The following is a 25,318-nucleotide window of genomic DNA, read 5'->3' on the forward strand; positions in this document are numbered from 1 at the left end:
AATTACTTTTCATAAATGTACTTGCTACAGTTAATTTTAAACATGAGTGAGGAATAAAATCATGGACAATGTTTATAATACATAATATAAAGTTTGTTTTTCAATGGCCAATAATTAATCTTTTTGTTAAAATACAGTTTACTACTAATTATTTGGTATTGGAAACTTTTGTATTAAGGTGGTTAATTACCTCAGACTCATTTCAGTTACATTCTTAACCATAATGTTGGCAAGTCATTCTGCAATTTTATATCAAATCTTATTTCTTTATTGAAGAAATTATATTGAAATAAATAAATTTTATAATCTTAAAATCCCTTTCTATGGCAAAAGATTAAGTATAGAAAATCTTAGTGATTTACATAAAAAACATAATTAAAGAAAAAGTTATTAATTCAAATTCTGTTAAACATTTATGAAACAAAAAGTAACTTCTGAGTTACAAGGTGACAAGTGCCTGCAGGATCAAACTACTTCATGAAAAAGACAATCAATACATCTTGCTCTGATCCACCAAATACTTATAAAGTAGTGTACAACTTTGGTCTTCATACACAAGAAGGAATGGTGATGTATAAAGGACTGTTCAGAGTGATGCAACCTAAACTGATTATCAAGTAAAAAACGAGGAAGTTATCTTTCTATTCAAGTCACTAGTTGGCCCTCGATAGTCTTCACTTGAAATATTATCTGTATGTTTAAGTGGGTGATACTGATGAATCAGGGAGATAATCCTGTCATTGTACTATGTAGTGCTGGCTTGTGACTCTTCACCATATTTTATGCACAATATCTCAAGGAAGATCCAGAGGCATGCTCCCCAAGAAATATTTAAAATCAGAAACACCATTCTCTCTATTTTCTGGTCTATTTTAAAATAAGGGTATGAAAAATTATTAAATTTGCAATGAACATGTGATTTAGTAAGGTGTAAAACATCTTTTCATGAATGTTATTACTCTTCTTCCTTCAGTAATATGAAGATGACTTTGAAGTAGGTAAAACTTTTTGGTAAATATAATTTTTTTGGAGGAGTGAGTGGTGAAAAGACTGATCACAATAGGCCAGGTGGTTAAGGCACTTGACTCGTAAGCGGAGGGTAGCAGGCTTGAATCTCGATCACACCCAATATGCTCGCTATTTCAGCCATAGGAACTTCATAATGTAGCGCTTAATTGCACTATTTGTTGGTAAAAGAGTCGTCCAATAGTTGACGGTGAATGATGTTGACTAGCTACCTTCCCATTTGCCTTCAACTACCAAATTAGGGACGGCTAACGCAGATTGCCCTCGTGTAGCTTTGCATGAAATTCAAAATAACACTGAACACAATATTCCAAATGTTTGCTCTTAAGTTATATACCTGCCAGGCGAGTTCTTTAAAGAATTTTCATAACAATAATTGTGATTATCTAACAAGTATTATTATCAAACAATAATATTTTGCAATAAAAATCGCGTAATCTTTAGCCCTTGGTGAGCTCAGCAGATAGCCCAATGTGCCTTTGCTATAAGAAAACACACACACAAACACGTAATCTTAATATTTTTTTCTATCTCATTTTAAATTTGAATATTTTGAATTAAAATCAAAGCTGTTTCCAAATTGAATTGTGGTTCTGTGGCATTACCACAAATTTTTCACCTTCTAGTTTCTGTACTTTGTCAGCTTTAGGCATTTAATCAAAAACTTCTACAATACATTATTTGTCTGACATCTTTGTTGCTTCTAAGCATTGTAAAATCACGTGCTTATATTAAAAATATCAACAATCAATTAGTTTCTTAGCAACACAGAAATTAGGAAACTTTTATAACCTTAGTTACATAAAACATTTAAATTTTAGTGCAAATAGATATAAAGTTATAGTGGAGATGAAATTACATTTACAAACATTTATTTTTATCACACTCGGTGCTTTAATAACCGCAATGCCCGCACAAACAACAGTTAAACGTGAAGGTATTGAACTCAACGCCTTGAACAGCTTATTGTATTAAGTAGCTGATATCTATCACTGACTATATCTTTCACTTTGGACGAATAATTTAGGGATGGCTTATGCAGCCACTCTCATGTAGCTTTGTGCGAAATTCAAAGAAACAAATCTTTAATTTTGATCTAGGAAGATATCTTTATCTGTCGGATCAACGTGTCAATGAGAAAGCAAAATTTGAGAATAAATACAGCACTGTATTGTTCTATCTCTTGGGTTTTGGGTATCATATGTACTCTGGAGGGTCAGGTGCTCTTTGACCTCTTCCGCTGTTCTTATTAAAATGATCATGCAGTGTTGGTTGGTGTTAGTTCCTGCTTTAGAGTCAGAGTGGGCTGAATTTACTCCGACCCTTTTAAGATCAATGTCCATGTACTGGTATACATATACAGATATTATTTTGCCTTGTCAGTAAGAAGTCTAGATTGATGGTGGCCCTTTTTTCAATATATATTATGATTTAATCTTTTTTCTTCATTCATTTTTTTGTGTTTAAAATATGTGTTGATCGGGTAGAAGTGTTTAGGACTACCTTCATCATGTAATGAGGTACCTCTCTGGTTCGCTTAATAATTCATTTTTCATCCAATCTTTATCAAAATACTTTTGTACGACGTAACAGTCTATTTGGTATGGTTGGTATGTTTAAATATTTGTGTATGAATTTGAATGTTGCTTCTCTGGGAACTCTATATGCTGTTGTGAGGAGTGTGTTTTGAATTGTTTGCAACTTCATTTTAATTGTTTTGTCACTTACAATGTTGGAGCTGCAGTCATTTACTGGTCTGATGCATGTTTTGTATATTTTTCGTGTATTGTCTGTTGATGCTCCACTATTCATGCAAATAAGACTCCAAGCATAGTTGGTTCTTCGCCAGACTTTAGTTTCATTTACATGGTTAGTTTTAGTGTCATAGGCAAGACTTAGAAATCTTGCCAATGTGGTAGGCAGAAGCAGTGTTCCATTCACATATTCTTCAGGCTGAAGTATTTTTTTGTATCTTGTCAACTATGTCAAGACGACAAGTTGTGTTTCTGCTGTATTTAATTTTATTTTGTATTTTCGACAATAATCATTTATTCTGTTTAGTTGTTGTTGTATGTTTATGGCTGTTGTTGTTGGTGCTGTGGCACTTTTCGATACTGCCACATCATCAGCAAACTATGAAGAGAATCCATGCTTAGGATCCTTCAATGGCAAATTGTTAACATACATGATGAAGAGTATAGAGCTGACCACCCCTCCCTGAGGTACACCAGCTTCTGGAGTAAAGTACTCAGAAAAGGTTCCCCTACATTTACTCCACATTTTCTATTTTTCAAAAAGGTAGATAACCAGCAAATAATTCCACGCAGTAGTCACATTTCCTTCACACGTAACTGTAGACCATTGTGCCATACAGTATCAAATGCTTTCTCAATGTCAAGAAAGCAGGAGACAGTGCATTGGTTTTGTTAAAGCTGTCGACTATCTCTTCAGTGAGTCTCACTAAGTGGTCAGTTGTTGTCTAAATTTTCTGAATACTTTTGTTCTTCTGGTAACTTTCATGTTATTTCCAAGAATGTGGAGAGCCTATTACTGACTATTCTCTCAAGAATTTTGCCTACACAGCTGATCAAGCTGATTGGTCGGTAGCCATTAGGTTTATCTGCTGGCTTTCATACCTTATGGAACATTAGAATATTAACATGCATCCAAGAAATTGGTATGTGTTCTAAGGATAGTGATAAGTTAAAAAGTGCTTTTTGGTGATCAAACAATTTTGAGTGCCCTTTTGGGAAGATGGTTTGTATCTCATCTTCACCCAAGATTTGTTTCTGTGTTTTTATTGCTTCAAGAAGTTCATGTATGAATATTTCTTTCATTAGGATCGTGTCTTCATAGTTTATGATGTGTCTTGTATTTTCCTCAGATACACTTGTTAAGAAAAATTGGTTCAAATTGTTCTTTGTTGTTTAGAATATAATTTGTGACTTTGTTGTAAAAATAAGCATTTATATCCAGATCTGTATGCATTTTAAATGTATTCTGTGGTTGGTTCACTTAATTTAGTTTGTTTTAAATTTCGCACAAAGCAACACGTAGACCTGCTGCACCAGATGTCTTTAATTTAGCAGTGTAAGACCAGAGGAATGGCAGCTAGTCATCACCATCCACCACCAACTCTTGGGGTACGCTTTACCAACGAATGGGATTGACCGTCGCATCATAACAAACCTGCGACTGAAAGGTCGAAGCGTGTTTGGTGTGATGAGGAATCAAACTCGTGATCCTCAGATTACGAGTCGAGTGCCTTAAACACCTGGCTATGCTGGGCTATTTACAAAAAAAAGAATACTGAACAAAATTTGTGTAGATATTATAATGTACATCAATTAATTTATAAGGAAGTGACTGAAAACAGAAAGGAAAAGAAAACCTCCAGAAAATTGTTAAACCTTCTCAAGTGTGAAAACATTTAAAACTTTGCTAAACTAGTTTAAACACCTGGCCATGCCGGTATCTGTTTACTCTCTTCTGTAAAAGATGATAAACTCAAGATTTCGTAAATAATTTTAATATTTTTGGAATATCTTCTTTCAAACATTTCCAGTCACTTTATGTTTTTCTCTTATTGTGAAAATGTGTTGTTCTTACAGCAAAGCAACAACAGGAAATCCTCTCTGTCTACCAATGGGAAATCAAATGCTTGATTTTAGGATTGTAAATCCTAACTTATCATTAATTATGAATGTATTTTGAGTTTTTTGAGTAAAAAGCTTTTACTTTGATATTCAAATATTTGCAAGAGACTTAAATTTACTGAAAAATACAAAAAATGGACTGCTTATAATTGGAAAGAGCTGTTATAGATGGATGAATCCAAGTTTGAAGTATTTCGGTCAAAGTGTTGGTAGTATGTCTGGCTGAAGGTAGTAGAAAGATACTTATCTCAATGCATGGCACCTGCCATAAATCATGGCAGAAGCAGTGTGATGATCTGGAGACATTTCTCCGCTGAGGTAATAGAAAATATCTACAAAATAAATGGAATAATAGACCAGCACAAATACAATGCAGTACTGATCGAGTATGGTATACCCGTGGTTTGCATATTATTGGTAAAGGACTCTACTGCCAAGATTATAATAACCTCAGATACTCATACAACCAATGTAGAAAAATTTACTTAGCTATGAAAGCTGTTGCTAAAATCATTCAAATGATGTAATTGCCTCCCAAAGAGTTGCAGTCTCAACCTAATTGAGCAGATCTGGGATTTGATAGATTGAAAACTTGACAAATCAAAAGTTACTTCCAAAAAGCTTCATATGAGTGTATCAGAGACACTTGGAGTAAAATCTCAAAGGACACTCTTATTAATTATCTTGCAGCAATACCTAAAACCATCCATAGTAATTAAAACAAGAGAGAGACAACAAAATGCTAACTGTTTCCTTAATCAATCACTCTAACTACATTTCAGTTGTACTGAGTTTAGTATGGGATTCACCTTCTATTGTTCTTTTGAGACAACCTGAAATCTATTTTTGACTTTGTCCTAACACATTTCCACACTTCTGTATTACAAGTTTAACATATGTTACAGGGAAGAGCATTATAAAGACAGGCTGATAAATAAAGAGTATATAACATTAAACTACAACTTTTTTACCAACACAATTTGTATAAACAAGAGCAAAGTAAGTGTACTGTAAATTTGACTTGCATTGTGAAAGAATCTATAGGGATTCATACTTAACCATTCCTCTGTAAGAAAATGTTTTCAAGCTTGAAATTTCTACTGACAAAAATGTTACATATGCTTTATCATAAAAAGCATAAAAAAATAACATTACAAAAATTAACTCTCAACTCATTAACAGTCTTACAAGAGTCTTACTGTAATTTATTGAATAATTCCCAATTTTATTAGCAATACAAGATATTACAGAATGTTCTTTACTTTGGAGTTAAACTTGAAGAACAAAAAAAAATATTTTCTTCTTGTTTCTCAAACAATTAGTGAAATTCTCCATTAATTATTGTAAACAATTTAAACTTTTCCATCACCATTTTTAAAATATTTGTTTTATATTACAAGTTACCAGTACTGATAATGGTATCACTTACATTTAAAAGTACATGTTTTTTTAGTTGATTTGTTCATTTTTCTCTCACTCAACAAATATTATAAAAGGTGGAATGATATCTTTAAATTTCTATAAATATCCATAAATGGTCTTTCTTTATGAAAATTTACTTAACATCCAACTTTCATCATTATTTTCATAATGCATGACATTGTAGGTGTGTCATTTTCCTGAACTTTCAAAACTGTATCATATGACATGAAGTATTAATTAGAAAGGTTCTAGTGTAACTTCCTCCTCAAGACATTATGTAGTAAATTACATTCACAGCAACACAAATTGGTAAGCTTGATATGAAAGATGTGCAACTCACAGTAATTCACTTATTTTATATATATCAGATATTTGAGAATAAAATACATGATAGAAATATTTGCTTCTGAAAAAAATGCATAGAAAAGGAGCAAGTAGATAGTGATTTCTACTACCATAAACAAACAGTAACATGTATATATATATATATGTGTGTGTGTGTGTGTGTGTAAATTATTAATATTCTTTTTCCATAGAATAGTTAGCAATCCTAACATTGCTAGGGTCACTTTTAAGAAAATTGAACAGCTCAGCTGGAAGAAACTTCCCTATCCTCCTTATTCTCCTGATCTTGCTCCTTCAGATTATAATTTTTTCAAAAACTTGACACATCATCTGAATGGAAAACAGTTTACTTCTATGATTTGTTAAAAAGTAACTCTTGTACCTTTTATATCTCAAAACAACTTGATTTTTATAAGTGTGATATTGAAAATATTTTGATACATTTCCAGACTGTTATTGAGAAGAGATTAAAAATATGTAATTGATGAAAGTTGTTATTTGAGTTATTTTTCTTCTTTTAAATCTTAGTGTTAAAAATGATATTACTTATGGGATGACCTCACAGTTTTCATATATATAGTGTAATCTACACAGGAAACCTAAACAGTAAAAAAAAGGAAATAACTGCATCACTGACAGTGTTTCTGTTTAAAGCTTTATGTGATTTTGTAGTCAACAAATTCAAGATGCAAAAATTGCTTAAAAATGGTATTTATAAAACAGAGAGTAATCTATCAATTATTTTAGGATTAACTTGATAAGTTCATTTATTCCACAACCTTCAACAGAAAAACATGTCTTTGAAATAGCATCTCAATATTACTTGCCAGAAAACAAACTACCAGAGCAGTTCCTAAAATTAAAGATAAAAGTATCTATCAATTAATATACATACAAACATGTACACACTTGTTTAGGCACACTTTCCCAGTTTGAATGATTTAATATTTCTTAACTCTTTTCTGTCTTCAATCTTATAAAACCTTATTTCTTGATCTTCTAACCACACTACAACATTGAAAACTCATTCTCATCTGTGAAATATGTATTTGAAAATACATTTGAAAACACACTAGTTAATTCCATCCAGAACACAAACAAAATCAATTTAACTTGAGAAATACCAACTGAAATATTATTCAAAACATTGCCAAAAGCAATTTACTACTGTCTTACTAATATTAAAATATATAACTTTACAACTGCATGAAAGTGTAATTCAGAGAATAAAACAAATTATCAGTCACTTTCAACTATAAAAACCTGAGTTTGAATACAATATCAAAATTCTTATGATATATTTAAACTGCTATAAGTTGCACTAACATTACAGTTAAAAAAAACACTTTATCACTGATATAAATTTCTAAATGTTAAAATGAGACACATCTTAATACAACAAATAGAAATGCAGTTAGCCACATTGCACAGATGTTTAACTTGCATTTCTTTCCATATAAAACAAATATTCTAACAAAATGTATTATATAACATTAAATTATCTCTCATTATAATACTGTTCTGAAACTTTATGTGCACTTCATTTTAAAAGATATAAACAAAAGGCAGGTGTAAATATACTTCAGTCAACATTTTGAAGTAACACATATTAAAAGCTCATCAAAGTTTTAAAAAGATCTAACATTAATAAGTCATACAATAACATGGTAAGTCTATTTATTGTTTTGAGTATGGTAAAGTTCAGCCCTAACTAAATTAAACCAAAAAATATACATAAATTACAGTGTTAATTTATTTCTTTATTGCAGAAAGGATGTATGCAAAATAAATGATTAACAAATGTCAGGCCTAAGACAAGTGGACTTAGATTTTGGTGTATGTGATAAGAGTTCTTTTGTATTACTCTAGTATTTAAAGAAGTACTGTTACAATAAATATATTAATTTTATTGCAAATGTTTTGTGGGTCTCTTTAAGCTAAAATTATTAAACACCAATTAACCAGTCATATTTCCAAAGTAACATTCTCTTATATTTTTGTTCTCAGAAGAATAACAAACCTGATTATTTTTTCTGATTATAAACATGTTTCAATATGTTTCTTGTTGAAAATTGTGAAGCTGTTTGATATATTTCTGCTCATAAAGGACAATGTAACTCAATATGGGTTTTAGATAAATTTCTAAATTTACTATGTAATGGTACTGTTGCTTCATTATGGGTCTGTATTACATATGTATCTTAAACATTTCTTGGGAAAGTAGTTTTTCTAACCTAATCTGGTACAGATTTAATAAAATTCCATTGCTCTAACTCAAGTAGAATATAGTAATAACACTGAGGTACAATACAAAGTGTACAGCATGCCAACACTAAAATAACTTTGAATGAAATACCTGTATTATTTGAACTTTCTGGGTGAATTATTTTAACATATTTAATTCGTTTTATTATCATAATGTACCATTAAAAAATCTATAACAATACTCATTTTAAAACTGGTTGATATTTAAAATGAATTTAACAGTTTGATAGAAATATGGAGAATAACTTGTTACAGAGTATTTTAAATTAGTTCAGCTTGTGAAATGGATTCTAAAATAATTTAATCAGCCTAAGTGGACTTTTAACATGAAGAGAACTGTCACATTTAAAATACAACTGTAGTCATCATAGTCTAAAGAATTCTTGAAGGTACATTTAACTTGTTTTAAATATCTAATTTTAAAATAAGTGGACTGCTTGCTGCATGTTATTTTCAAATTTATCACTAACAAATCACAGACATCTACTATAGAAGAATCCTAAAATTTTGACGTATGTAGTTTCGGAGTATGAGTTGAATGTAAAAATGTGCACAAGTTTGCAGAGGAGTTAAAGTGTTGATAGAAGCCACATATTTATTTCCTCTTTGGTTACTGTGTTTCAAAAACTGGAAAGTCTCACCTAAATACTAAAATTCATTAAGTTCATACTTATTGTAACTAGTGACACACACAACATGACTAGATAGTGGTGAGGTCCACGATAAACTAATGAAAAATAAATAAGAGGTAGAGAAAAGTTCAGTTGAGGAAATTAGTATAGAAGTAAATATAAGGGTAGACTTATTTCTTACTATCATAATAACAGAAGTAAAAGATATAAAATAGATAACTTCAGAGCATTAGTAGGAATGAAAGATTTTGATATAATGGGAATAACTGAAATACGGTTAAACAAAGATGATGTGTGACAAACATTTCCTTCAAATATAGTGTTTATGTCTTTTTAATAATTAGAGTACAAAAGGGAGAAGTGGATTTACATGTACAATGTAAGTTACATCCTGTTTTAGTTAAAGATATCAAAGATAACAACAATGAGATTATATCCAGTGAAGTTTCTATTAGTGTATATGAAGGGAAATGACATTTAATGGGAATTTGTTACAAACAACCAAAGAATATTCACATAACTCAAACAGTCACAATGAGATTAAGTTTTCAGCTGTTTGTGAAGCCACAATTATGAGTGATTTTAATTTCAAGCATACAAAACGGGAAATGCTACAGTCAACCTGTGAGAGAGAAAGGCTTTTTGTCAACTGTTCATAATGGCTTTTTTTACCAATTGGTCAAGGAATCTACTAGAAAATGCTCTGTCAGATTTGTTGTAACTTTGAAAATACAGGTAGAAAACTGGGGAACACATGGGTACAAGTGATCACTGCTGTATTAGGTTTGATGTTTTTTCCTGCATATTGAAATGACAAATAACAATATTTTGATTTCAAATTTTAAAGGGAAACAACAAGACAAGAATTATCTGTTAACTGGGCAGCTGTGTTATGCTGAGACACTGAGCAAATGTGGAAAATCTTCAAAGAAAAAACTGTCAATGTTCAAGGTAAATATTTTCCTTATAGAAAGAATAGGAAAGCAGCAAGTAAAAGTAATGTTGGCTCACAAAGAGTTATAGAAATAAAATTAATGAGAAGCATAATAAATTGGAAATTAGGGGTGATGAAAATTGTCCCAATACTTAAAGACCTATTAGTCTTACATCAGTTGTGGAACACATTTTGGAGAATCTGATTAAAAAAAAAACTCCAAAAATTTATTTAACCAAGCTAAGAATTTTATTAGATAACTAACATGATTTCACTGATGGAAAACCTTGCCTCAGAAATCTGTTGACATTTTTTCAAAAGGTTACTACTTGTGTAAATGAGAGTAAGAGAAGATCTGGAAGAAAGGATTGTCACAAATGCAGTTCAACCAAACCAGATTAATGTCACAAATGAGGTACCTCAGGGTTCAAGTCTTAGAACCTTTGCTCTTTTTGATTTGCATCCATGACACAGATGAAAGAATGGTCAATAAATTACTTAAATGTCCAGATTACATTAAGACATAGAGTGTTACTACCTGTGAATAGGATGCCACTGATTTACAGAAGGATTTATATCATTCAGTGAATTGGGCAAATAAATGGCAGATGGGATTTAATTATAATAAATGCAAAATAGTGCTGGTGAGTTATCATGATTTGAATAACAATTTGGATGGGAATAATATAAACAGTGTCATGAAAAATAAGAATCTTGATGTAATAGCTGATCAGTCTCATAAGCTATCCAAGCATTGTGTTATTGCTGTTGGTAGGACAAATAAATATTATGTTATATCTAAAGAGATTTTCAATACGAGTCTAAAGCAGTTATAATTTTATTGTATGGTTCATATGTTGTGTCATATTTGGAGTATTGTGTTCAGTCTTGGTATCCTTACCTTAGGAAGGGCTTTGAATTGTTTGAAGGGTTCAAAGTTGGGTTACTAGAATGGTGCTTAGGATGGAGGAGTTGTCATATGAGGAGTGGCTGAAATCTCTTGTACTGCTTTCTCTTGGAAAAAAAAGAATTAGAGGAGGGGTGTGATATGATTGAGGTGTTAAATATTGTAAAGGGAATTGATGATATTGATGCATCATAATTTTGCATAATTAACAGTGAGAATAGTAGGGCTAGAGGACTCTAGTATAAACACTGGCAGGTTGGTTGGTTGATTTAATGTTTTATGGCACAAAGCAGCTAGGTTATCTGTACCAAACATCCAGAAAAAGGTAAAAGTAAATTTAGTAAAATTCATAAAAGGAAATCAAGGTAAAACAAAACAAAGTTTAAAACAACAACATAAATAGCATAAGACCAATGTTTACATCTAGTCTACAACGTCAACAATACAGTAATTCAAAGTTGTAAAGGACTTTCTGTAGCATGACTGTAATAATCATAACTCACCAGAAAGACTAACAGGTAAGTTCAAAAACACCATCAGTAAACTGAAGTTGGCCTTTCCAGTCCTGGTTTCAAGTTACTTAATGGACACTGGCAGAGTAGAAGTCACCTTCAGCTATGATAACTTTATTTTTCTTACAAGATAGTTAGCCTTTGAAGTGAGTTTTCTTTGGATGTTATGGAGCAGAAAATTTAAACAAGTTTAACAGAAAGCTTGATAAGTATATGAATAAGTGTTGGCTTTAAGACTTCTAAAAATTAATTCATTAACATTTATAGTTTGAATTAGAGGATGTAAGAGCCAGGATGGACAAAGAGATCCCATACTGTTCCAAAACGTTATATATTATGTCCAGTGCTTCAGACTGCAGTCTAATTCCAGAAGATTTAATATGTTTCTAATGCAACAATAAAACTTTTGTCGATAATGTAGCTTCGAACTCAGCTTTGTTGTTAGTATTACATGGTTCACTATGGTACTGAAAGAGTAAGACCATACAACGTAGGAGAATATAGTATTGGGTAAACTGAATTCTGAAAAAAGCTCTATTCTAACATCTAACTTCGTTTTGTTTCGTTGGTCCCCTCATGATTCTATTTCGGATCAACTGTCCATTTGATTACAAACGTACCTTTATGCTAATATTTATGCTTTAATGGTTGAGGTTATGTTTATTTCTGCATGCATCATACTTGGGCCAACAAAGTATAGCAAAAATATAAATTCTCTTTCTGAGAGTATGAATAACCTGGTTCTGAATTACATTGTTGAGTTGGCTAGGTCACTCGGCATATTACATTTTGTCTTTTGCAAAAAAGAACATCCTAAACAACCAAGAATGTTTGGCAACCAGAAAATAAAACATTTAAACTCACCATTTACACTAAACTGTGATAACCGAAAGCTGTAAATTTCCTATTGAAAATCCTTATTTTTCGGTATCAAACAATGAACTATGGTCTACAAAAGACCTCTGCGCTACATAGTGGTTAGATTTTGTATAACGTTATATTTACATATTTTTCAATTATAAATAAGCATTAATTATAGATTATGAAAAATAAAATAACTCTTCTTTGTTTGGTTGGTTGGTAAGTACAAAACAACACAACAGGCTATCTGCGTTCTGCCTACCACAAGTATCAAAATCCGATTTTGAAAGTTATAAGCCCCCAGACTTTCCGCTTAGCCACCGGGAAAATAACATTTGAACATCGATTGTGTATTGATATCGAGCAATGTACAGTAAATACACTCTTTTGGTAAGAAATGAGTCTTAATGAAGGTTTCTGAAATAAATTAGAGCCATGTTTGTGATTTCAGAAAAATACTAACAAGCAAATAAATAAATTGAAATTTGATATCTTTCGACAAAAACTGTTTTAAATAACCACGAAACAGATTAAAAGGGAAGTTAGTTTTCAAAAGCTGTAATTTTATTTATGTACAGTTTCATAAATTATTATGGAAAAGTGAGCGAAACACTAATAATCAGAAACTTAGGGACTGGTAGCCCAACTACTTCCAGAACTCCTGTATTCTATACACACGACACACCCGTGCTTTACTTATGAAAACCACTTCACACGAAATTTAACAGTTGCAGCACAACTTACAAGGTTCAGCCACGCGAGTGGCCATGCCTAACCTTATTACGCTTACATCAAGCATTTTGAAGCTTAAATCTGTCATCCTTCTCATGAAAAAAAAATTAATAAAATATCTAATAAAATTCTTTGTTTTTCACAAATATTTCAATTTGTATGACTGAAAATATACCAATCACAAGAAGTAAAACATTGAACTACACGTGTTTATATTTGCTATGATTTCATCTACATTGACAATTTTATCCACTCATTAATTTTCAATTGATTAAGATAAGATATTCTTGCATTATTCTTTTGAAAAACATTAGGTACAAACTGGATTAGAAACACCATATGAAACAGCGCTCTTAAAGATGTAAAACTGTATTCTCACTCTCCTGCCAGTGGCGTGAGTCTCTTTGTTACTATGGTTTCTTCCATGAAAAATTGCCACTTGTAATTCTCAACGCAAGGGTTTTGATTCTCTTTTGTTCGTTATGTATTTTATTTTACCCTACTTCTTTAGACCTGTAGATGGATTGGTTAACTGATGAGTCCAAGCTTGTTGTGTCTGAAGCTAAAGTGTTGCTGAGTTAAACAATATGTAATGTTTGAAATTTTCAAATGTTGGTGGTTAAATTCTATAGTTTTTTCGATTAATCGGCATTAATCACAATTATAGTTTCCTAGGCCTGTAGCACATTGACTGTAGATGCCCAACAACAATATTAATCTTCTCTCTGGTGCGCTGCTTTTATATAAAGCATGCGAAACTAGATTATACACCGAAGGTCGCTTGGCAAACGTATTGTCAATCAGTAGCATTACATACACACCTAGTACTTTGTTGATTCTTACGATCGAGAATCTTCTATTAATTTCGAGAACAGGCAGGATTTGTGAATTACACAGCCCACAGTAAACGTCATAAGAAAAAATAAAATTACACTGAAAGAAGCGAAGGTACTACACTAAATGTACAATAGTAAATCTGTTACAAAATAAAAAACCGATAACTCAAGTGAGACTGAATTACCTTTTGACGAGGAACGCCCGGCATGACCAAGCGTGTTAAGGCGTGTGACTCGTAATCTGAGGGTCGCGGGTTCGCATCCCCGTCGCGCCAAACATGTTCACCGTTTCAGCCGTAGAGGCGTTATAATGTGACGGTCAATGTGATGGTAAAAGAGTAGTCCAAGAGTTGGTGGTAGGTGGTGATCACTAGCTGCCTTCCCTCTAGTCTTACACTGCTAAATTAGGGACGGCTAGCACAGATAGCCCTCGAATAGCTTTGTGCGAAATTCAAAAACGAAAACAAAAATTGAGGAGGAACGGGTAAATAAAGAGAAACCTCAGAGTCAGAGCATGTTAGTGTTGTGTTAGTTGATGAAGTAATAATGATAAGGGACATCTCAGTTAAAAACACTAGAAGTGAAGATAAGGACCCCAGTAACAAATAATATGTCAAATACTTTCCCAATGATATATGAGTAGAACCTTATATCATGCAGATGCTCAAGTAGTTGCATACAAACCCAAGAATGATGTGAATGAAAGTAGGTAATATTGCCTCTAATAACATAACAAACACTGGATAATATGATACTCTATTTATGAAGTTGTAATTACGTTAAGTAGGTCTGTTTCTTTATTTTGAATATTGCACAAAGCCATACGAAAATGATCTATGCCAGCTGTCCCTGATTTAGCAGAGTAAGACAAGAGGAAAAGCAACTCCTGGGGTACTCTTTCAAACGAATAATGGGATTGACCATAATAACGCCCTAAGAATGAAAGGGCGAACATGTTTAGTTAAATTTGGATTCGCACCCGTGACTCTCAGATTACGAGTCGAGTGCCCTTACCACCTGGTAATGCCGGGGCACGTAACGTAGGATAAGTCATATATGTATATAATTACATAAGATTATATGTTTATCAAATAAATTGTACAATATATTTTAAGAATAAATACTTAATAATTGTTTAGCTTTATTTGTAACATGAGAGTCACAATCAATTAATTTAAAGTAAACATTATGACAAATTTAATTACGAAACTCGATAGGGGGGTCGTACGCATTGTTTGTAACTCATTGATGCAGAGATTATCGAGTGTCGCGTGTAGAGTACAGAAGACAGACGATTAGGTGTAATAAAGATAAATAGTTTGGTTTGATGTTTCATAGCACAAAGCAACTAGACTATCTGCGCTAAAGATAAATAAATAGTGTGATTGGAATAGTAGAAGTAGAAAAACAGACAAAAATTAGCAGACGAGATGTTACGAAACGGAAGTAGGCCAAAGAAAAGTAAAAAGGGAAGTTAATCGTCGTGGAAGGCCTTACGATTAATATAGGCCTAATAATTGATATATTATTGTGAGTATTGTAAAAAATAACGAAAATAATTTATTTCGCCAAAGAGAGAACTGAGCATATATTTATATTAAATCTTTTAAAATCAAAATTACAGTTTAACTTCAGTTTGACGTATTTTAAAAAAACAAAAGGCCAGCTAAGCCTAAAGTTACCACTAACCAACGTAAGCCTTATCGAAAGAATCTGTTTCTGTTATGGCGAAATAGAAAATAAGAAATGTATTTCATTACAAAAAAAATATGATGAAATTCAAAAATACGAAGCGAAATTTAACGTTTACAAAACTTGCAGATTAAAATAATTGACACCAACCTTCCTAAAAATTAAAGTATACCTCCAGACCAAAAATCTCCCCAGTGGCTCAGCAGTATGTGTGCGGAATTGCAACACTAAAAACTGGGTGTCGATACCCGTGATGGGCAGAGCACAGATAGCCCATTGTGTAGCTTTGTGCTTAATACAAAACAACAACCAGACCAAAGAATCAAATATATCACAGAAGAACTTCAAATTAAAAGCTTAAAACAAAGTATAAAGGAAATTTTCTGCAAAAAATGAACTGAATCCCCGCAACAAACTTGCAAGTTTAACTTCCTCTGAATATTACTATTATCACCATTCATACGTAAAATCACATACTATAAAGGCTTAACAATCAACTAAAGCAGCCCTGGATTAACCATTAAGCAAAATACGCACGTGATTAGGGCACCAATGGAAGGGAGAACCACAGAGATTTCCCCTTAGTTATAATGCCCTTACCTCTTTCACTTCCACACTTAACTTTGGTTGATTCTTTTTTTTTTTTTTTTGTAATTGCTCTTACCTACCGTGCTTGACTTTACTCTGCATTGTTAAAAAGTTTTCTTTGGCTCGGTTAGTGACTAAAGTTTCGAGAATCTACTAAACTATATATCTGAAGTAAGAAGTAATTGATATGCGAAAGATTACTGTAAAGAGTGGTTCAAAATGTTGATACAACTTCAGGTAAAAGATGATCATATGTTATGATGTCTAACCTTGCAGATGAAATATTTTTCTCAATCATTCCTTCTGCTGTGGCTATATATAAGAAATTTTCGGCAGTGGAACTGTTTTGTTTTATCTTTACTGCTTTATTCGGTCACATCTACAGAAACAAAAGAGAATAATACCACAGAAATATAAGTCAAACGAAATGGTAACATGTGTACAGAGACGTGGCTAGTTTAATGTTTTTTCGGCTTTGTTTTCGTGCCTTATATTTGGGTTATTGTCTTGTTTGTTTTAGTTTTATTTGCGTTAGTATTGGTTTATTTGTGTGTTTTGTAATATTTTTATAAGTGTGTTTTTCACTGAAGTTTTCTGAGCCGTTACGTTTTTTGGCTTCAAATAGCTTGCTGTTAAAACCTTTGTTTGTGAGTACATTGTTTGCAATTTATCATACCAAGAAAAATTTTAGAAAGGAATGCTACTGTAGCAATGCCACCGTTCATATATTACATGTAACCTATAAGAGCATTTGGGCATGTATGCATACCCTTCTAATTATGTAATAATATAAGCAGATCTGAAGCTGAGATTTACTAAGGAGATACGTACAAGGGTGCCTTCTGGTGATATTTTTTTATGAGACGAACGAACAATCCGAGACAGAAACACAAATACAACGAAGAAAAACTTTCAGGTGTAATTCAACTATTTTGTGACTATAAATTCAGTTCACTATGTGTTGTATACATTTCTGAAAAGCTGGGAAAACAATTGAATGATCGGAGCAGTCTGAAGGCGATAATTCGACCTTTAGGTCAAATTACGTAAGACTTCGACATGTTCGATAACAAGGTTCTTAACATTGCTATGTTTATACCATACGACTAGTAGTAGTACAGTACTGTGGCGCCGTGGTCATACGAAGATAATGTAAACTGAAAAATCAAGAAAATCAATTTAGGATTGAAAAAGTGCATAAACTAAATAACTTCATGTGAGCAAGGTTAGTACTAAGTACTAGGCTTAACGTTAGTGGCCTCAGTTGCAATGTACAGGGTGGCCCATAAGTCCCTACCCATCCATATATCTTATGTATCCAGTGTATCTCGCTGCATATGCGACGCCATGTTCTGTGAGATATTTTCAAGTATAAATGGGTTACATCGGCCATATTTCTGTGAAAAAAAGAAACGAATATATAATACATGCGTAACTGAATATAACATATGGATGGGTAGGGACTTACGGGCCACCCTGTATTAGCATTAGGCCTGACGTTAATGTCATCTGAGAACTGAGTGACAATAACGTTAAGCCTAAATACTGTAACAAGTTTAGTGTAAGTACACTGGAAACGCTACTGTAGCCTGGAATAATGAAGTGGACTATTCCCAGTGTAAGGCTGTCGTTTTGAATTTGCCTTCGCATCCAGGCATGTAAGTAAAGTTTCAGACATATGCCTATTTCGTTGATGTATGGTTTGTTGGCTCATCTAAAGTCCCAGGTCAAAAGAAAAGTTGAGGTTACAACTCATTCTTCAGATATTAGGATTAAGGTACTCTAGCCCAGGCCTAACCCAGTATTTAATAATTCAATGTGCAATACAGTTTACAACTGATTATATGTTATATATGTGTATTATTACAGAATGATTACTGTGTATATAGGCTACTACAGAATGTGTTGTGGATCACAAATTGTTTTGGAATACTTTTTGGCTCACAATGGATTTACATATTACCATTGTCATTGCTTCTTGCAATCAGCTACCATAACAACAACCTTAATGAAACATTTGCAATGACTGCAATTTTTCTAAAATGGATTGAGGCCAGTCATGAATGGTTTTCAATGGTTATCAGAATACAGTAAGTCAATAAAAGTACTTATGAATTCATGTTTATGTGCTGATGGATCTGGACCCGAGGATAACTTTCTGACAGTCTTTGTCTAAATGTAGACCTAGAGTTTAGTATGTTTGACTGTCTTACGAATGTTTTTCTTCATAAATGTCAGTGTTTTTCTTATCATTATAACTATATATGATCCGTATTATTTTGTGTTTTTTTCTCTGTATATTTCAGACTGCAAGATGAAACAAGTTCATTTAAGTGGTGCACAAAAGAAAAAACTGGCAGAACAGAACCAACAAAAGGCTTTGGATTTAGTGGCCAAGTCTAGATAGCAGACTAATTTGTTCACTGAACTTACACAACAAGATCTTCCAAATCAAAACCCATCTCTGCCATGAGAAGTCACTTGTACTGTATCTGACTCTGACATGATTAAAGTTGAACCAAGCTCCACATCTACAAGTACCACTTTGTCCACTTGAAGGTCAGAACATTATGATGACGTTGAGGTGTCACAGGCTTGCTCAACTGCAACAACTTTCACAACTGATCTTACTTTGCTTGTAAATTCTCCAGATAAATCTAGTGTTAATGTTGATGCAAGTTTCTCCACAAGACAGTTTGAAGTTGAAATAATTTCTGAAAATGAAAATTGCTGAACTATGGTAAAATGCTTCAGTCTAAAAAGATGAAGAAACTAAAGCAAAAGATCCAGGGTTGTGGTTCGATTTCTCTGCTGCTGATGTGGCTTATTCGATTGCTTGTGGACCCACTGACTGTTAACACCACAATGGGTCATTTGTTAAATCTTGCTGGACTTTCAATAGTAGCAAACTAATGAAATACTGTTTGCAAAACTTTTCTTTGGGGTAAAAGCCAATGGTGAGTAATACAAGAGAGAATGGTTGTTGTATTCACTGTCGACTCTTTGTCCCTAAATTTGCCTCGTGTTTTGTTGAAAGAGAAGGGTTCAGTGACTGGCGAAATACTATTGTAATTGATCATCATTAAAGAAGCACTACTCACCGAAACTCTATGTTAACATACTTAACTTACAGACAAGGTTTAGGCTTGCAACAAGAGTTGGAAAAAGAAATTAAAAGAAGTGTGCGATTACTGGGAGCATGCAATAGTTGTTATTTGTACGTTAGCTGAACGTAGCCTGGCTTTTCACAGAACAGATGAAATTTGGTTCACTGCAGAATGGGAATTTTTTAGGGCTACATTAGCTCATAAGTCAGTTTGATCCAGTTTAGCAGGGCATGTTTATAAATATGGAAATTTTGGAAAAGGAAATCCTTCATACTTGTCCAAAACCGCCAATGAAGAACTCATTGAACCATTGGTTCAATTCTTCTTGTTATTTTAGCTTGTCAGTTGACTCGACGCCAGATCTATCTACTATAGATCAGATAAGAGTTGAACTCGATACTTAAAAAATGAGCAGCCTATTGAATGCTTTTTAACCTTTTTGGAACCAAAAAGTCAAATGACTGATGAAATGGCAAACCAGGTATTGCAGTACTTACGTGAACTTTGCAAACTTAATTTTACAAAATATAGGGGTCAGTCTTATCACAATGCTGCTAACATGTCTGGGCGTTATAAGGATATGCAACAAAAGATTTTAGAAGAAAATAAGTTTGCCATATATGTGCCTTGTGCAGCCCATTCATTAAATCTGGTAGACCGAAGTTCTTTCTACTGTTGTCAAGTGGCAATTAACTTTTCTCTACAATGTATTTGCTCTATACATATTTTTCAGCCTCAACCAGCCAGTGGAAAATTTTTAAAGCTTGTACAATCAGGCAGAACGTGCTTCCATATTGCTCTCGTGTTACTCTCGCTTCGTTGATATTCTCGATAGCACTTCTGATGATGTAATTTTTCCAGAATTTAGTCGAAGATAGTGCAGCTTCTGTAGTTGTAGTCTTTATTGCTTGAGAGAAACTTCGCTTCAAATAATAAGCTTCAAACGTTACAATGACACCGTGATTCATTAATTGCAGTAGAGATGTGTTGGGTGGAAGAAGATGAATTTTGACATTTTCATTAAAGTCACAAAGTCCCGTTGAATGGTTTTAAAGTCCAGGTTGTTTTCTTTTGCAGTAATGTTCAACTGCAGGACAAAAATAACTTTGTAACCAGTTTTGAAACAAAGGTTTCGTGACCCATGTTTTTTTATTTGTTCGCCAACCAACTGGGAGAGTCTTCTTTGCACAACTGATAAGTGTTCGGGGTGTTTCCGCACGATACACAAGCACAGGTTTTAATTTAAAATCGCCAGATCCATTTCCGCAAAACAAGTGTCAAACGATCTTTTACCCCTTCTAACGTGGCCGAGTTTTTTTCATTTTCTGATAGAAAAGTTCTTGAAGGCACTTTTTTCCCAAAATAAACCCCTTTATCAACATTAATATTTGGTTATCTTCGTAACGAACTTTTTATTAATTTGAACTTTCGCCTGCAATACGAACATTATGAAAACCAGAGTGTTTTTTAAAACGAAAGAACCAATCACGGCTTGCCAAAAATATTTCTTTAGTTCCCCATTCACCAACGTTTTCTTTAAAGGCGGCCCGGCATGGCCAAGCGTGTTAAGGCGTGCGACTCGTAATCTGAGGGTCGCGGGTTCGCACCCCGGTCGCGCCAAACATGCTCGCCCTTTTATCCGTGGGGGCGTTATAATGTGACGGTCAATCCCACTTTTCGTTGGTAAAAGAGTAGCCCAAGAGTTGGCGGTGGGTGGTGATGACTAGCTGTTTTCCCTCCAGTCTTACACTGATAAATTAGGGACGGCTGGCACAGATAGCCCTCGAGTAGCTTTGTGCGAAATTCCAAAACAAACCAATCTTTAAAGGCGTTTAAAAAACTCGAAACTTTCGTTTGAATTTCCATTTGACTTAAAGGAATTCGCTTCTGATTACAATCATCTATCCATATTGATAGCAGACATTCCATATTCACCATTAGAGAGCTCCTTTTCTTGACGATTGTTTTCGAGGCAAAACAGTTGGTAGCCATTCAATACTGTTTTTACTGGTTCTTTTATTTAACAGTCTTACAGATGATTCATTTATTCCTTCGTCTCGTGCGAGTTAGGTTTCTTTGGCTCAGTATCATCACACATTTTTTTCTCACGCATAATAAAATGATCTCTGTAAAAGGTATACACCCGTCCTTAACATGAAAAAACTGAACTGCCGCTGACAGCAAGTGATGCTCAGATTTATACTGTGCAGTATATAATGTGCATGCGCATTGTATAGGCTTGTAGAAAGATCTAGAATAAGCGAATGACACAAATTCGTAGACATCTTTTCAGAAATATATGTATTAAAATGTCAGCCATAATAAAAAGGGCCCAAAGGCTTATTCGTATATAAATAAAGCCCCATTACAGTGAACCCCATACTGTTAAGCTTCACTGCGGACCTCCTTTAGTATCCAAGAACACACTTCAAAGACGAAGAGAAATACGTAACAAGATATTTATGAAACTGAAGATTTATAAAAACATAAATCTACGTTTCAAAAACCGAAGTGTCACAGTAACAAAAATTACATTTAACAAAGGATTTCATTCATGTACCATCGTGTGATTGATTTATACGTTAGTTTTGCATGCTATTCTTCTCAGTTTTCAGTTGTTTAACTGAGAAATGAACAACTTAAAAATCTAGAAGCAAATGTATCTTAACGTCAAATTAATAGATAGGTTTGTTTTTAATCTCGCGTAAAACAAGACGAGCCGTCCCTAATTTAGCAATGTAAAACTAAAGTGAAGGCAGCTATTCATCACCACCTATCGCCAACTCTTGGGTTACTCTTTCACCAACGAATAGTGGGATTGACCGTCACGATATAACGGGGATTTGAACTCACGACTTTCGGATTATGAATCGAGTGCCTTAACCACCTGGCCATGCTGGGCCTGAGGGGAAAGTAGCATTTGCAATTTCTATAATATTTATTATAAATCTTGCCTCCCGCTAGTACAGCGGTATGGGGTTCGATTCCCCTCGGTGGGCTGAGCAGATAGCCCGATGTGGCTTTGATATAAGAAAAACACACACATAATAAATCTTAGGCTTATTTGATTCAGGGAATTATCTTTATTGCAACAGCACAACAAAACTGTGACAGTATTTTACCTGGCAACCATGAACAGCGTAATGAACATATTACTGTTTTCAGGACGGAAGATCTATTGAAATCTTGGCCTGGTATGGCCAAGTGTGATAAGGTGTTCGACTCGTAATCCGAGGGTCGCGGGTTCGAATCCCGGTCGCACTAAACATACTCGCCTCCCAGCCATGGGGGCGTTATAATGTGATGGTCAATCGCACTATTTTTTGGTAAAAGAGTAGCCCAAGAGTTGGCGGTGGGTGGTGATGACTAGCTGCCTTCCCTCTAGTCTTACACTGCTAAATTAGGGACGACTAGCACAAATAGAGGTTTTGCGTGAACCTATTAGTGTCACGTGACCACAACGAGGTTTGTAAACATATCGCCATATTGGGTGGCAAGTATCCCGCATGACTGAACGAGTTAACAACTGCTGTATTCAGTACTATTCACATGTAAATGGCTGCCGCTGGCTTTTCATCACTTGTAGCACACCTGACAGGTGCTGATAAGGCCAGGTATGAGGAAAACGTGAAGGAACTGGGTGTAGGAGACCCGTATATGCTCCCGCCACGTGTATTTACGCCAGTAATATCCAGCCAAGACAACGTTGTTCAGAGTCAGACTGTTTCCGGAGTAGATCTGCATATATTACATATGGTGACATTTATATATATTTGATAAACAGGACTTCCACCTATACAAATGAAAGTCTAAAGGTTACAAAAGCCTTGATGCGTACAAGTACTTTGTGGTAGGATTTGTACAGAATGTGCAGATAACCAGGGCAACGTCGGATAAAGTCATCATTACAGCAAAAGTTTGTACATCATGTTGTATTACATACATGTATCATGTACTCTGTATGATAGATTTAACTACATTTTAGACGAAGACTAGATACTTAAGTAAAGTAGAGCCCCCATTTTAATAAATGGTTCAATATTATTGTACTACATGTGTACTGACTGTTGTCAAAGCTCTAGCCTAGGAGCACTTCTATACATGTTTGTATAATGATATTAAGATACCTTATTGTCTAGGCTGTTTCAAAACTTAATTTTTGATTTATGATTAATTTTTGGTAAGGAATCAATATATAGATAATAAATAGTACAAGTAGACATAGACCGTTAAAGCTGGTCAATAGCCATGTTAGGTTTCTGTAAAAATAATTTAATATTTAGCTGTTCTGTTATTTTTTTATATTATTTTATTATTTGAGTGACACATGTATCCCAACCTGATACCCAGTTGTCTTTAAAAGCTTATATATACACAACTTAATATTTTCTTTGTTATTTTACAGGTGTGCCACTCTCAGCGGCTAAATGAACCACCACTAAAGCTATGGGTTGCTAGTTGCAGGAATGGAGAGATAATATCTTCCCACTGCACCTGCAAGGCTGGACTAGGTGAAGTCTGCTCCCACGTTGCCATTCAGTTTCAAGTCTAACTAAGTCTATGAATGATATTTCCGTCTGCATACATGTCTCAGTTGTATATTGTGATGTACACAAGTCAAAATTATCACATGTAGCTTCAAGTTCATCAGCAGAATCAGTACAGCTGCTATCAGTGGCAGCAGTGCCAGCAGATTCTATGAAAGCAAGTTCAAGCAGCCCAGCAGTAGCTTCATGTCTCTTTTGTTGTTCTTTTCTCCTTTTGGTCACTTCTTTCCTGTTTTCATATTTACACAATTCAGCAGCTTTCCTTCTCTTCAGGGGAGAACGTGTAAAATGAAATATGGAAGGTACATAGTCAGGTGATAGGGGATCATCACTCTTCGTCCCTGAAACAGAATACAATAATTTTGTTAAGATATAGACCTACAGGCATGATCAGATAATATTTATATATATAACACATACACTTTTAACTAAATATATATAACTGAATATGCTGAACATTGTTTAACAACTGAATGTACAGCGAACAAATTAATTATTTGCACACTATTTAATTTTGTGCCAGTTGTAGTTTTCTGATGAATCACTTAAATTGGTCCTTTAAGAGATATTAACATTTTGTCTTAATGTACAAATGGCTATATAACCTATTCATCATGAATAATATTGTTCCTTCAGTAAATTTACTATTCAATAATTTAATTTTTATTGGAAACAGACACAACAAAATTAGTCGATTCTGATGATGGATATTGTTATTCAAGCCACTGTTGTTCATCATTACTCAAATTTATTTCCCTGGCAACATTTCAACAGCTGTTTGACACTGGATGATTATCATAACAGATGCTACTATTCAATATCACATCGGTAATTCTTTTTTCTGTTTTTTGAACTTAGCAAAAGTCACAAGTACATATTCAGTATTTGTTACCACTGCATATATTACTCTTTCATACAGCTATTGCAATTTTAAACAGGTAGTGGTAGTAAAAGTTATTGATAATTAGCAATTTAGCAAAGTGTGCCACTGAGAGAATTATTTGTGTTGCCTTATTCTAACAAACACTTGTACACAGCAGGCTGTTGAAGAACAAACATATTGTTATGTAAACCTATCAAAGTAAGCATGTGACTGTGTATGTTTATGTTGCACTAAACTTTGTTGTAATTTTTTAAAAGAAACATTATTCCATTCTGATGAGATTCCTTTGTTACTGTTCATCTTTTGTTATATAATAGTACAAGCTGATGGAAGCTACTCATTAAATTTGTGATCATACAATCTTTGCCTTCAC

At 33.6% G+C, this 25,318-nt stretch overlaps 1 protein-coding gene across 3 annotated transcripts in view; it reads right to left on the bottom strand.

The window, feature by feature from the left end:
- Nucleotides 1-25,318, bottom strand: part of LOC143242948 (anoctamin-7-like) — a 45,962-nt gene that overhangs the window by 8,966 nt on the left and 11,678 nt on the right. For 2 of the 3 annotated variants that reach the window (XM_076486567.1, XM_076486566.1), the window contains exon 8: nucleotides 23,371-24,403. The exons of the other annotated variant lie outside the window; for it this stretch is intronic. In XM_076486567.1, coding sequence (XP_076342682.1) covers nucleotides 24,332-24,403 — 72 coding nt within the window. In that variant the 3' untranslated portion in view covers nucleotides 23,371-24,331. Of the gene's footprint in view, nucleotides 1-23,370; nucleotides 24,404-25,318 lie in introns of those variants that run through there. 3 annotated transcript variants of the gene reach the window in all.

This window comes from Tachypleus tridentatus, unplaced genomic scaffold (assembly GCF_004210375.1).
Source record: "Tachypleus tridentatus isolate NWPU-2018 unplaced genomic scaffold, ASM421037v1 Hic_cluster_2, whole genome shotgun sequence".
Taxonomy (NCBI): domain Eukaryota; kingdom Metazoa; phylum Arthropoda; class Merostomata; order Xiphosura; family Limulidae; genus Tachypleus; species Tachypleus tridentatus.